Consider the following 15,443-nt stretch of genomic DNA (forward strand, 5'->3'; position numbering starts at 1 on the left):
ACTAGACTTGAATTATAAGTCTATCTTCGGGCGGCCTAGCGCATTTAAATATATATAAATAAGTAAATATTTGACTTTTGACTGCTTCAGGATGCTGATATACTTTTCATTATCAATGAACTGGCTAAAGGTTACGTCCTGCTGAGATACATGAACACTGTTTACTAATCGCGATAAACTAACTGACCCATAAGTAGTGTATTCAATTACAACTGAAACTTCCATGATAATTTTCTACAAATAACATTGCTCTTAATTGACTCATAACACTTATCAAATGAGATAAATTTATTTTTCGTACAATGAATGTGTTTATACAAAAGTATATCCATATAACTGCAGATCTCTACGGGATGATGATAGATTGGAAGAACTGATGAAGGAATTGGACCATATAAATTGGGACTTTGTGGGTCTATCAGAAATAAGAAGGAAAGATGAAACTCGCATGCGATTAAAAAAAAGATGGACATCTACTCTACCACTGTGAATGTGACAGAAACTCAACTGGTGGTGGTGTAGGGTTCCTAATAAATAAAACAATCAAGGACAATGTCCTCTTTGTTAATAAAATGACATCAAGAATAACTGAACATATATTCTCTTCATAAATAAAAGATACCAACTGAAAATTATACAAATATATCCCCAACTACGGACCATCCAGATGAAGAGATAGAAGATTTCTATGAAACATTAGCATCCACATTATATAATTTTAAAGAATTCAACATAATTACAGTATAATGGGTGACTTTAATGTCAAGATTGGAAGCAAAGATGACCATCTGAACTCCATTGGTAAATTTGGATTTGGACAGAATAATGAAAGAGGAGAAAGACTTATCGAATTTTCAGAAGAAAATAACCTCTTTATTATGAACAGCTTTTTCAAGAAGAAAATCAACCGAAAATGAACTTGGAGAAGTCCAAATGGACAAACTTACAATGAAATAGACTTCATCCTCTCCAACAAAAAATATATAATAAATAATACCGAAGTGATTAATAGATTCAATACAGAAAGTGACCACAGACTGGTAACGGCAAAAGTATGGATTAAAAAAAATGGGAATGGAATAAGCTCATAAGAAAAAAGTCCAATTTAGTGAATCTACAAAACGTCTACTACAATAAAAGCTGTAAAAGCTGTTATAGAGAATCACTCAAAAATGAACTGAAAAGATTAAACACAGCTACTACCATCGATGTTGCTAATGAAATCTTAACAAACTCTATCTTGAATTGTGCACTAGAAATAGGAGGTGTAAAAAGGCACCAAAGAGAGGAAAAACTGAGACAGAAAACCTTAGATCTGATGAAGAAAAGAAGAGATATGAAAAGAGATTTGAATGACACCAATAAAATAGAATATGCGAAAATTTGTAAAATTATATAAAAGGATGAAACATGAAATTAGATTGTATAATACTAGGAAAATTAAAGAAACAATAGAAAACAATAGTAACATGAAGGTCCTAAGACGAACATTATCAGCTGGAACAAAAGAAATAGCTGCTGTAAGAGGAAAGAATCGCCAACTTTTAAAAAATAGAGATGCAATAATCAAAAGAATTCAGGAATTTTATACTGAACTCTATGAAGACAAAGACCGAGACATCGATGCCCCTGAGATCTTACAAGGTAAAGTGGAAATGGCACTGCAGGAAATGAATAATGGAAAGGCCCCAGGAGGAGATGGAATTATGGTAGACTTCTTAAAACTAGGAGGAAGCCCTGTTATTAAACAGCTGACTAAACTCTTTAATAAATGCCTAAAACAGAGAAAAGTTCCAAAAAATTAATTCTAATATTAATTTTTAAAATGGGCAATAAGGAAGAAATTAAAAACTACAGACCTATAAGCCTACTCCCACCATATATAAAGCCTTCACAAAAATTATAAATAATAGAATAAAATCCAAACTAAAGGGAATGCAATCATGTGAACAAGCTGGATTTAGAAAGAATTACAATATTTTGCACCTACGAAAAAGCATTTGATTCAGTCAAAACATCTGCAACACTAAAAGCTCTTGAAACCCAGGGAACTGAGAAACCATATATTAAAACACTAAAACATATTTACAATAATGTAACTTCTGTAATTAAATTATATAAAAACAGTAAAAAGTTTCCGATACAAAAAGACATCCGGCAAGGCGACACCATATCTCCCAAATGATTTATAGCTGCACTGGAGGAAGTCTTTAGAAGCCTTGATTGGGAAACAAAAGGAATAAACATAAATGGAGAAAGGCTGCATCATCTGAAATTTGCAGATGATGTTGTTCCTAATAGCAGATAATCTTGAAGATCTGGAAGAAAGGCTAAATCAGATAAATGAAGCCTCCAGACAAACTGGATTAAAAAATAGAGAAAAAACAAAAATAATGATGAATAAATACATAAACCATAGAACTGCCAAAGTTGAAAACCATGAAATAGAACAAGTTACTTCATATGTATATTTGGGCCAATTGTTATCCTTTGAGGATTGCCAAAGGAAAGATATAGAACAAAGAATTCACCTTGAATACATGGCTTATGGGAAAATGAGAGACATATTCAGAAGTGGCATCCTTATGAGTCTAAAAAGGAAAGCTTTCGACCAGTGCATACTTCCTCTCCTAACATATGGAGGAGAACCATGGACTTTAACAGAAGCCCTAAACAAAAAACTGAGAATAACACAACATCGCATGAAGAGAAGTATGCTAAAAATAACATTAAGAGATAGGAAGACAGATATCTGGATAAGATCTCAAACAGGTGTCATGGATATTGTAAAATACATTAAATAGGCTAAGTGGAGATGGGCTGGCCATATTGCCAGATGCAGTGACGGGAGATGAACTAGAAAAACAACAGAGTGGAGACTAATGGATGGAACAAGACGAAGAGAAAGACCCAGAAGAAGGTGGAGGGATGAACTGGAACAAATTACAGGAGTGAGATGGATGGGAGAGGCAGAAAACTGAGTGGCCTGGAAAATCATGGGGGAGACCTCCGTCCAGCAGTGGACATAACCAAAAGGTTGAAGAAGAAGAAGAAGAAGAAGAAGAAGAAATCCAAAAAGATTCGTAGACTGATTTATTTATTTTTGATTTCGGTTAATGAGAATTAATATCGAAGTAGTCATAGCCATATTTGACTATGACTACTTCGACTACAAACATGATATACTCGACAAATAGATGATGGGAAGTGAGACTGTCTGTTCGGAAGGGGAAAAATCGAATTTTCGAAAAGAGTGTAACCATCGCCTGAGACCAGATGCTATTTAAAAAGACCAAACCGTAGATTATATCCTTTTTTGTTTGTATCTTTGTTCAGAGGTTTAACAAAAGTGTTAATTGTTACGCAGCTTATAGAAGAGGCTGGTGTTATTTTTAAAATATTTCTAATTGTTCAGAACGTTCTGTTTGTTTACTCATTCACGTGTACGTGTTTGACTAATGAATGCTAGGATGTTCTCAAACAAGTTAATACTTGGGTTAATTTTTGATTAATTAAAGATATAAATTTATTTGATTATTATTATTATTATTATTTTGTTTTGTTTTCAGGTACGGCAATGCCCATCGGCGTGTACTTGGCCGTTTTGACACTGCTCATATCGGCAAAACTTCAAGATACTTTCGCTTTCTGTGTTAATCTCAATGTTCATGGGTATGAAGATGTTCTGGTTGCGCTTGACAAAGGAATCCCCGAAGACAAAGCATTGATTGACAACATCATGGTTTGTATTACTTCCATCTCAACATTTCAAATCACTTCGGCATGCTGCACTTTGCAAAACACTGAAAACATTTTTGAAAGTTCAAAAATTGAAAAAAAAAACACTAAAATTGTAAATTAAAAAAAATACATAACTTTTCTTTCAGGACATGTTTAAAGAGGGTTCGGAATATCTCTACAATGTTACTAATGGTCAAGTGTACTTCAAGACCGTAACAATTGCAGTTCCCTCTTCTTGGGGGGAGGCACTCGACGAATTGGTGAACACCAGCCGATTCGACTACTTTGATCGAGCAAATATTCGAATCGCGCCAGCAAATCCAGCTTACGGAGATCGTCCATATACACTGCAACCTGGCGGATGTGGTGAACCAGGACAGTACATCCATTTAACTCCGCAATTCTTTGAGGATTCCAAAGGGCCTTTACGCAAATGGTACGGAAGTTCAGGTAAGAAAACACTGCACGGATTTCTCACTAAAAACACCCTTAAAAGCAATGCGAGTTCGAAAGATGATTTCTTTATTGTTTTCTTGTTTGGATAGCTCGGCAGCTGGTGCATGAATGGGCTCACTTGAGATACGGGGTTTTTGACGAATATGGCATTCCTGGAGACCCACTGTATCCTGTATCGTATAGAAGAGACGGAATGGTAAGTGTATAGTATTCAGTTCTTATCATAATTGTTTCATTTAGTAATATAATCTACCCCCCCCCCCCAACTAATCTTCCCTTTCAATAAAAGTGTTTCATAGTTTGTTTACACTCTTTGTTTATAAGTGAGTGTGTCGTACGACTATTTTTCTTGCAGATCTATCCCACCACCTGTGTAAGAGATATTCAAGGTTGGTTTGTACAAACCAATGGAAGGCCATGCAGGGCTACCCACGACTACAGATTACTAGATAACTGTTTGTTCGTTCCAGACGTTGAATCCTCTAAGGCCAAAGCATCCATTATGTACGGACCTTATTTACCGTCTGTAAGTAGCATTTATGCTCACTACGACTCTATTTTTTTTTCTATCAATCCCCGTTGATTTTTTTTTCCATTTATATGGAGCAGTCAATTATCAGATTATCATTTTATAATTATTACCATAAAATAGTTTCTTAACTGGTGTATTAAACGTGATCTTTATCCGTTTCAATTAATTATTATTATTTTTTTATTATTACTAATTGAAATTCAAAGACATCTTTTGAGTTTTACAAAAAGTAAAGATTCTTGAATTCTTTATTTCAGATGAGAGCCTTCTGTAACTCCACTGTAGGTTATGAACATAATATGTGGGCCCCTAACAAACAGAACATCATGTGTAACTACAGAAGCACAGGAGAAATAATAAAGAGGCATCCGGATTTTATCAACAATACAGCGTAAGTAAAATTTTTAACATTTGGAACTAGTAAAGGATTGCTATTACGATGGTATAAGGATTATGATGGATTGGTTTAGCTGAACCATACCAGCGGTATACTGGTATCGTGGGCAGATGAAGGCTTAGAAAACTTAGATTTATTATTATTTTTTTTTTTTTCATTTAAGTTAAAAATGAAATTTATTTATCTTGATGTATGGTGATGGCATCACATCGGAAGGTAAAAATCACCATCGCTTGGAACAGAGGAATAAAAGATAAACTCTAGAACACGATATATTAGAAATAGAAAAAAGTAAGTCAGTTGATATGTACATTAAAAGAGTAAACAGAATTAGAATAAATACGGAGCTAAAAAATAAAATATTCTTTAGTAATGTATTTGAACTCAGAGGTGTTTTTTTATTTGTTTATTGTCGATTCTTTTCTATTTATCGTTAGTTATCTTTGTGCATAATATGAGAGTTTAGTTTGTTCGTTGTTGATTAAGGCATACGTGACATCATTCTCTTGTTTCTATGGTAACGACAAAGTCTGCTTTTGCGCAGTATTCTGTAGTCTGTAAACTATCCACCGATATTGCTTTCTTTTATTTATATGTTTACTAACTGAGCTTAATTACGGCTAAACGTAATTAATTACATTATTTACTGTTGGATAATAGTAATAATAATAGTTTCACGGACAGTGCCGCATTACGATAATAGCTCGCATCTCACTATGACGTGCATATGCTTGCGCGCGTAGCATATGCACGTCATAGTGAGATGCGAGGTATGACGTCCTTCGCCCTCCTAAGTGCTACAAGATGGATTTTTATTATTTTGTATTCAAAATAAGAGAATTGTATAGGATTGTTGTTGATAAAATTAAATATTTCAAGCAAATATAAATAAATTAATAAATATATTTAGATATCGAGAAAAATTGGGGGTGCTGCAGTTCTGCGGTGCCTATGCACGACTTCGTTCGTTTTATATTTAATTCAGTTAATTCCGATAAGAGAATTGCAAACTCATTCCTAATTAACTCATTTCACCACAGGATGTAACAAGTTTTCATTAATATGCCTACGTTGTCGTTTCGGAGTAGGGTAGGGTAGGGTACTGTTACCAGATGTCCGTTATTTCAAAGGATAATCCTTTATTTTAGAGACAAACTGTCCTTGTCCTTTATTGAGACGAGAAAGCACGCAGTTTGACCTTTATTTTCACATTTCAATGCCTGTGCCTCGTTATGGCAATAACGGATTTTCATACAGGAAATCCGTTATTGGAAGGATTTCCAATATAGGAAGTGTACACTTTGTACCTCACATGAGCAGTCTCCCCCCCCCCCCCCCCGAAAAAAATTAACAGACAAATAAGTGTAATTTTATTTGTAAGCATTAATTCACACGAAGGCAAAACTGGTCATTGGTTGAAGTACGGAAAATTTTAAATTAAAAAAAAACAAAAAAAAAACTAGATTTTTTTTCATTTAAGTTAAAAATGAAATTTATTTATCTTGAAAATCATTCATATTTAACCAGAGTTAAATATGAATGATTTATTTGATGAGGTTTCGATACCAAAAACAAATCACGAAATTGTGTCAACCTCCGAAAAATTTAAAACTTGGTCCAATACTTCTAATCGATAACATTTAATTTTGAAAAGTGTTGATTTTAAACTTTCAAATATTTTATTTTTGAAATTTTCAGTGCCGCGGATTTCGACAAATTCAGAAAGGATGTTCACTCTTAAAAGCGAACCAGGGATCTGCTTCAATTTTAAAGATAATTATTTAGATTTTTTTCAAAAAAAAATAAAAATGATGCCGAAGTTCTTAAGGCTGCTCGAAGTAACAAAAAAAAAAAAAAATGTTTTTTTTTTTTTACTTTAATTGATTTTTTTCGCCTACCTAAAATTAGGTTAGCTTGATGTCAATTAATGTAAAACTTGCATTAAAATATTTGGATCAAGTAGGGTGACAGAAATTGGAGAATGTGACTTACATTGTTGTTTGGGTGTTCCAGTTGAAGCAAAAGCTAGAGAACAATGTTTTTAGGTTTTGTTAATATGAGTGTGTTCTTGAGCAGGTTTATCTGTTTTTCAAAATGGAAATATTTGAAAGCTTTCACACCCGTCAAACATGGTAATAGCCAACAGATATCTGATTATTCTGATACGAGACACACTATATTTCAATACTTATTGTACCTCCGGAACTACACCACGTGTGACTCGGCATTCAGCAGAATGATTCAGAACACTTGTCATTTTAATGATTGTGAAATGCCAGATGTTTCGCCATTTTCTGCATGGGAGCATAACCACCAGTTTAAGAGAATTGTACGGGAAAGAGATAATGATGAACTACCACTACGTAGTATGTTTATTTCTCATGTTTTCATTTTTTATTAGCATGAGATTAATTAATGATTTTTTCTTTTTTTTTTTTGCAGGTCACTTGATAATTGCTTTAATGTCAAACCAAATTTTCGGATTGTAAGACCAATACCGAATTCTAAAAGTCGGTTCGTGTTGGCAATAGACACGTCAATGGTTCGTATAATTAATAATATTAGCATGAAAAAAAGTAATCGTGAATAATCTGAAAAAAAAAAAAAAGGAATACATATTCCTTTTCTTTAAAAATATTCATTTAATCAAGATATCTTAGTAAATTAAATTCTTAATTAAATACTTAATTAAATTCCTTTTTATTCCTTTTAAATTACTTAAAAATTTTTTTTAAAAAAAAGAACAAGAATGAACGTCATAATTTTTCCTACAGGTGGCGACACATTCACTGGCTGTTACGGAATTCTTTACACTACCCCTCTTCTGTCTGTGTCATGCAAACAATGGAAATTTACGATTTTTATGGTGCCACAAAAATTGTCATTTTCTTTCCTGACACAATGGCCGTCTACACGGAGTCGATGTGATTCAACAGCACCTTGATTTTATCAGCCTCACTCATCACCACACTCATCACCCGTCTTATATAGAAGTCTCTGATTAATGTGACCTGGTGTGATATTTCGGAACCCAAAGTCTTGCACAACACTTTTATTTCTATGACACGAGTGCGAATAGTTGAGATTCCATGTTTGAAATGCCATAATAGCTAGTGCAGTGCTGCCACCTGATGGAGTATTAATGAAACCATGTTTAGGATTACGAATTATTTCCTTTGCATTTTCTGAAATGTTCACGTGCAAAATAAAAAAAGTGTCGAGAAACATGAACCTATCATGACATTAATTAGATTTATATGAAGTCAAGTTGCTTAACTTGGACAGGCTAACATATTAAGATAAAGATAGCTATAAAAATATTTGTTATTTTAAATTGTGACAGATAGCATTTGGAGCTTCTGATGCTATTCCGAAGTGATAAATGCGAATGTCTACAAGCTTGAGGCGAATATTTTCTGTTACAGTTAGAACTGAATGAAATATACTAGTTGGATTTCTAACTGCACGAAAACCCACTACAAGTACCTAAAAATCCCATAACTGGTAAATTAGAATGTCTGCTGGACGATGCAATCAGAGAGGATATTGCGCATGCTCAAAGATTACTCATTGACAAGAAAGTTGTCGTTCACTCCATTACAGAAATCTTAAATATATATATATATGTGAATGTTTAACCTATTGCAGAACACATATAGAACACCAGAGGGAGCAATAAGCCAGCGCAAAGTAAAACAATGTTTTAATTAGGTATAGAATTAAATCGCAAGGGAAAAAGAACGTTAATGAAGGAAGACAGCAAATGACTTTAGCAGCCATAACTTCAGGTTAAATGGGGATTCAGAAGTAAACTAAAAAGGATTAGGTTGTGTTAGCAGCCATGGCAACAGCTAAGACTACTGCTTCTGACTTTCTTTGTTGTTACGACATTGTCATATTCTTAATGGCAGTGAAAGAAGCCAATTCAGTTCTTGCAAAGAAAATATATCTCGAAAAAAATAATGCCGAAGCCGTTGAAGTGATGGTAGTTTTCAGTAGATGGCGATGGTGTAGAGGATGGAGACAGAGAATTGTAGAGTAGATCTTTGAGCCTTTGGATTCCTTGGAGGTGCATTAGTCTGATGGGTTAAACTGTGATTTAGGAAGCATTGCAATATTCAGAAGTGTTGGGATTCATACTTCAGGACACTACAACTAAAGGTCTGTCGACACCAAAAGAAGCAGCTCTACACCATTACACTTCCGACATCAAACTTGTGGCGATACACTCAGGCATAACGCGTTTCCGAGCCACCTTCAATATCCGTATTCACAGATCGGGAACAAAATAGGGTGTTTCTCATTACTTACTGTTCTTCGATATCAGTCGATAAAATAGTTTATGATTATAATTAATTAAATTTTAGACGATATAGAATTTTCATCATCCCAATAAGTGTGAGACTACCACATATCAGAAGCTTTAATTTGAATGGAAAAAAGTATAACTCAAAAGGGTTTTCGAGTGATATTGCCATTAAAAATGATAATCTCACCCACACCTACAATATTAAATAACACGAGCGGTCTGTGGCCACGACGCTTTTTCATTGGAAATAATTCGAATCCTTTTTACGACCGAAAGAACATTTCTCATGACTTTTTATGTTAGGGTCAAGTAGTCATTCTCAATACAAAGGTGGTCTCATAGAAGGAGCTTTGCTCTCCCAAAAATGCTTGAGGATACTGATGATTTTGTTTCTAGTCTAGATGTTTAGGCTGATAAATGAAATATTCTTTGATTCTGTTAGCTTCTGATTTATTTTCATCCTTTTCGTACTTGTAATACTGCTGTGTCTTTGCAGAGCGATCACTTGAGTGTCATACACAAGGCACTGCGATACTTCATCACCAATATTCTGCCAGACTCATCGGAGATCGCTTTTGTAGCCGTAAGTGAAAAAGCAGAATTAATCTTCAATATGACGAGAATAAACAACACTAACAGAGCTTATGCAGTCGATCATTTACCAGTTCGCACATCGAAGTATGGTAATTTAGTAGATGGGATTAACAAAAGCGTAAAGGTAAGTATTCGAACTGAAGATTCTAAAACCACACATTCAACCAATGATTATTTGAAGACGCTTCATCCTTATATTTCCTGATATTTTTAGGCACTGAAGAATTTTGACATTTCTGAAGAAGGAGGAATAATAATACTATTCGCCAACTCAGATGGTGTCGAGCAATTAAAAAACAGACCGATCAGCAAGGTAACTCAAGAATTTCTTATGGATCTGAAGCGCTCGCAAGTGACCATACACACTATTGTTCACGGAAATGGACCAGCTGAAGAAATTCACAACTTTAGTAGCATCACTTGTGGGAAGCGCTATTCTGTGATGTCCAAAGATGGCTACCAAACGATTGTTTCAGCGCTTCAGGAAATCGTTGGCTTGCAGAAGCCAAGAGATGAAACACCAATAGAGGTAACTCCACTTGAACATCTGGTGTTATTGTTCAACTAAAATTAACAGATTGTTTAAATTGGAAATCATTAACATTATTGTGTTTCACGGTTCAGTTTGTATTACCTCCCTCGGGCATCTGGAATTCTTTCTTATTGTTCTTTGCCTTGCAGATCGTTCACACTGTGGTCTACTTAGAAAGTGGACAACGTATGACTGTTCCTGTCGACATAGATTCCAATCTTGGGAACAACACCGTATTCACAGTATCTGCTGAAGAACACCAATATCCACATGTCCAGTTCATCAATCCTCAAGGAATATCAACAGAAACCTGGGTCATCACACCCACAACCGATCAATCAAAAGCAAGAGTTCGTCGTGCAGTTCCAGACAAGAAACTTGAGCTGACAGAACTCACTATTACTACCCACTCATCCACCGCAAGCAGTCAAACAGGAACTAACGCGATCGAGATAACAACTAGTCCACATCCCACCAACACCACCACTGCTGCTACAACTGCTACCATTCCGAAGACTACGAAACCTTCTACCACTCTACAGACTGATAAGCCATCGACAGCAACTCCTGTTCCTCCACCTGTCGAAGTCCAAGGTGAAAGGTTAATGATTGTAAAGAGAGAGCACATAACAGAGGTGAGTACTGTAGAAGACATCGACATCAGGAATGTCTAAACACGCGTTTTGCGTCCATAGCTTGTGTTTGGATGATTCCAGTTACTTCGTTGTTGAGTTTTTCATCATTATAATAAATCCAATCTGGAAGGATACTTACTTTTCCTGGCTGAAGTCGTGAATATATTTATTTGATGTAAAATATAATCTACACTATATAGTTTCTTTACATGAAATTTATATTAAAAGAATCGTTTTGTATTTTAATAGGCTGGACGTTACACGATCGTCCTGACTAACAATGACGACATACCCATGACAGTCACCGTAACAGCAAGTTCAGAGCCAAAGGACAAAAATGACCTACCAATTCGAGTTCGATCCTGGATCAGCAGAGCAAGATTGATTAAGCCAGAACCAGTGAGGATATTTGCAGAAGTGACGAAGAATTATTACACCGTAATCAATGCCGGAGTAGTGGCTACTATCACGAGGCCAGATTTATCTGAAGTGAACATTTCCCTCTACGACAACGGAGCAGGTAATGATATCGTATTTCTTATGTAATATTAAGAAACTTGGATTATCAAGTTTCGGAGTACGATGGTAGTTACTTGATTGTTATAATGCGATTGTTTCAGCTGATTATAGTATCAAATGTTGCTACCAGGTGGCAGCACAGTAACCAGTAATGTATAGCGAATTAAGTAATTGCGAATTACTGCTTTAATACTAACGTACTGTTAGTTCTAATGCACTAATAATTTGTTCTTAATTGGTTGCTAATAGCAACTACTAGAAATGTTTAGAGCGAGAATAGTTTGACTGAGTGGGACTGTTGATATGCTTCTGTAATAGGACAGAAACATATTACAGAGCGAGCGAGCGAGCGCGCACACACACACACACACACATAGAGTGTGTGTGAGAGAAAGAGAATATATTTCTGCACAGTTATGCATGTCTTCTCCTTATCTCCGGAAACTTGAATTTTTGTCCCAAGATATTATTATTATTACTTAACATCTCCACAGAGTCCAAGGACTTATCTTCATACAGCTCATCGTCTACACGCTACATAATACACCCATTCACACATGCCGCTACCTACCGCTCGCTAGTAGCATTTTTTGCCAGTTAAATGCGTGTATTCTCTGGCCAATTTGCCTGTATGCTGACAAAATAAATCCTGGATGAAAAATTCAAGTTTCCGGAGATAAGTCCAAGCGAGCTCGTTGAAATTGAGCCCTTTTCCAGTCGAAGGGTGCATTGTCCCGTCGTTTTTCCAACTGTAGTACGGAGGTGGTCACATGGTAGAATACGAAACTAAGATCTTTGTTGTTAAACGTTTGATGCTGAATGCAAACATATTACCTTTCGTCTTTAGAGTCTTTTGCCTTTATACTGTATAGCTCTTAGCTCACTGATGATAATATGCGATAAGTTTGCAAGCTTTCATGGGTGGGAATTTCATCAAAACAGAAGAAATATAACGCGTGTCACACACGAGCAGGTGGTGGTATGCATTGTCAGAGAATGTGTCATAATATCATATTGGTCATTGGAAATTATCCTGGATATTAGATCGCGTGACGTTATTATGGTAGTAATCTAAAATATTCTTGTGCATGGTATGCTGAGTCATGAATACATTTCACAGAGTAATTCTGCACGATGCATCAACATAATAAAACCACGAATCTCATGGTTGCATCCTTATGCCTTAAAGAATCCTTGATGCCATCGAGGTCTGAATTTCCAAAGTGTTTTTTAAACTCAGATTAGTGAATTTTTTACACGTTTTTTTTATCTCGTTAGGTGCTGACGTTACCAAAGGAGATGGAATTTACACGAACTTTTTCAGAGGATTCAATAGGGAAGGAAGTTATCACGTAACTGTTTTTGTTAGCAGTTGGCACCACAATACTACGGCTATGATAGCCATCCCAACAACAATTTCCACAATCCAGGATATCGAATGTAAGTTTGACCTTCGAAAATATTTTCAAAATACAAGAAAAAAAGAGAAATTCTGCTTGTAAATCTTAAGATATTTTAATATTTTCTTTCAGATCTGCCGAGTGAAGGGGCCTCAACCAGTTTTACTTCCGATCAGTTCGTACTCCTGAGTGACATCAACGAACTGCTTGAAACGCCTGCTCCTAGTGGTGTGGTCATTGCTGCTAACTTCACCCGGATTTCCAATGCGGGTGAATTTGTCTTAGAATCGTGGTCGGAGATTCCCATTCCTCCTTCCAGGATCACTGATTTGAGGGTCTTAAATGTAACCCTGTTGGACGGAGAGAAGTTGGTTACCCTTCAGTGGACATCCCCTGGAAACTACGATAATAGTGAGTTCATATTTTACGTATAAATTCTACAATTTATTTAACGTTATAATAAACTATTTAATGCCATGGTTTAACTCATTTCTAACTAACTTTTTTTTTTATTTATTTAGAATCATATGCAGAAGTGCGGGTTAGCTACAAACCAGATTATTTCGTGCGTGATCTCAACAGTTCCATTGTACTGAATAGCAAATACCTGGTCGTGGGCAATTTAACTTTAACTGAGTGCTGTCAATACCAAGTAGTCGTTATGAAGATAGACAAGAAAGCAATTATGCCGAATAAAGCCACTGGAACTACAGATTTGTATTTGGCGGTCAGAATAATAGATGGCTTGAACATAACAGGAGACATCTCTAATATCGCCTATGCTCACTTCGACTATTCTAACCCAAGTTATTTAGTAGGGTGGAAATCGATTCAGATTGCCGAAATAATAATCGGAATTTCGGTTGCTGTAACCATTCTTGTCGTCCTTCTAGGATTGGCGATATTGATCAAAAAACGACGCAGTATGACTTACACCACCAAAACCTAATCTTTGAATAAGAGAAGTTAGTGGTGGAGAAATATCGGTTTGCCAATAGACAAAATAAGTATCACGTCTTTATTAACTGCACATCCTTTTGCAATAAAAATGGATAATGGAAAGCACCATAGTCAGCAGGGATATCCACCAAGGGATTCAATCACTAACAGTTGTATGCATTCGCAATTGTTTTCTAACTTTCCAGTTTTGTTTTAATGTCACTTCGGTTCTACAATGTTTTTGTGTTGCAAATATCTAGCCGGCTGGGCTATCCAAGAACGACAAATCCTTGACTATGTTGAGATATAAAAAAAGTGTTTTTTTTTTTTCTTGGTCAATAGAATCTCTCTTTGGATAAAGATCTCTGGAATGGTGGCAATACAAGGGATAGGATTATTAGCACATTTTTGCTTTGTGGCCGACGAGAAAGGCTAAATCTGTGATGAGTGTATATTATCTAGTCAAGATGATGACCATGTTTACCAAATAATTATAAAGGTCAAAGACCTTTGGACTAGTCATTTGTCAATTGCAAACGAAGCAATTGGCCTTAATCCTTGCTTCACCAAATGCAATAAAATAGCAATCTCAAAATACATGAATATATATATATATATATATCGATGCATTTGAAACCGTATTATAGAAATATATTTTTGAATAACACTATATTATTATATTATGTTCTTATTATATGCAATATTTTATATATTATTATAGTTCCTCAATAGGAGATCAACACTTACTTTAGATTCTTTTTTTAATTTATTTTATTTTAAGTATTATAAAAATTTCGAATGATATTTGCTGATATGAAAATAATTAATATTTCTGTTTGATGCCCAACTGTGCTTTTAAAATTTTTTTTCTCAGTATAAGTATATATAGTATGTAAAATGTAAATACTTGAATTGATTAAAAATTATTTTTACACCCGTTTCTTTGTTTTATTTCACAAAGAAATAACAATTGGATTTCTAATTCTAGATACGTCATTTTTAGCAGCGCCACCTGAGATGTTTTGATTTATCGTTTGCTAGATAATTATATTAACTATAATATGTTGGATTACCAGAAATTTTAGAGTTCGTTTCTTTCGGTAATATACTCTTCATTATGAGTATTTTCGATTTTTTTTTTTTATAAATGTGCATTACCGAAAAGGCTATTAACAAACAAAAAATCTGAATAAGAAATGAAAGATTTTTTTTTTTCTTTTTTACCCAAAGTTTTTAAAACAAGGATTTACAAGTTGAATCAAACAAATGAATTCCTTTCCACAGTGAAACGTTGGACTCGTCTGCCGCAGACCGTCAACTCAGCGGACCCATAACGGAGCACAGTAATATAGGAGGGAGTTACCGCTTCTGGTCGTCAGCAATATTAAT

General features: G+C 35.0%; 2 protein-coding genes across 2 annotated transcripts in view; both read left to right on the plus strand.

Annotated features, from left to right (window-relative positions):
* The window catches only part of LOC150101793 (calcium-activated chloride channel regulator 1-like), a 32,489-nt gene extending 21,892 nt beyond the window's left edge, over positions 1 to 10,597 (plus strand). Inside the window, exons 2-9 of the mRNA XM_090399909.1 lie at positions 3,570 to 3,742; positions 3,888 to 4,191; positions 4,287 to 4,393; positions 4,553 to 4,723; positions 4,987 to 5,120; positions 7,569 to 7,668; positions 9,932 to 10,153; positions 10,244 to 10,597. Of these exons, the coding sequence (XP_090256035.1) occupies positions 3,578 to 3,742; positions 3,888 to 4,191; positions 4,287 to 4,393; positions 4,553 to 4,723; positions 4,987 to 5,120; positions 7,569 to 7,668; positions 9,932 to 10,153; positions 10,244 to 10,597 (1,557 nt within the window). The 5' untranslated portion in view covers positions 3,570 to 3,577. The remainder of the gene's footprint in view (positions 1 to 3,569; positions 3,743 to 3,887; positions 4,192 to 4,286; positions 4,394 to 4,552; positions 4,724 to 4,986; positions 5,121 to 7,568; positions 7,669 to 9,931; positions 10,154 to 10,243) is intronic.
* A 567-nt stretch (positions 10,598 to 11,164) lies between these two features.
* LOC150101794 (calcium-activated chloride channel regulator 2-like) lies at positions 11,165 to 14,783 on the plus strand. Its single transcript, XM_090400872.1, has 5 exons — positions 11,165 to 11,196; positions 11,446 to 11,716; positions 12,994 to 13,155; positions 13,248 to 13,526; positions 13,637 to 14,783. Exons 1-5 carry the CDS (start codon positions 11,167 to 11,169, stop codon positions 14,062 to 14,064), a joined length of 1,170 nt encoding a protein of 389 aa, XP_090256998.1. The 5' UTR covers positions 11,165 to 11,166; the 3' UTR covers positions 14,065 to 14,783.
* The last annotated feature ends 660 nt before the right edge of the window (positions 14,784 to 15,443 follow it).

The sequence above is a fragment of the Typopeltis vanoorti genome, chromosome 11 (genome assembly GCF_054136105.1).
Source record: "Typopeltis vanoorti isolate ZY-2024b chromosome 11, IOZ_Tvanoo_1.0, whole genome shotgun sequence".
Classification (NCBI taxonomy): Eukaryota; Metazoa; Arthropoda; class Arachnida; order Uropygi; family Thelyphonidae; genus Typopeltis; species Typopeltis vanoorti.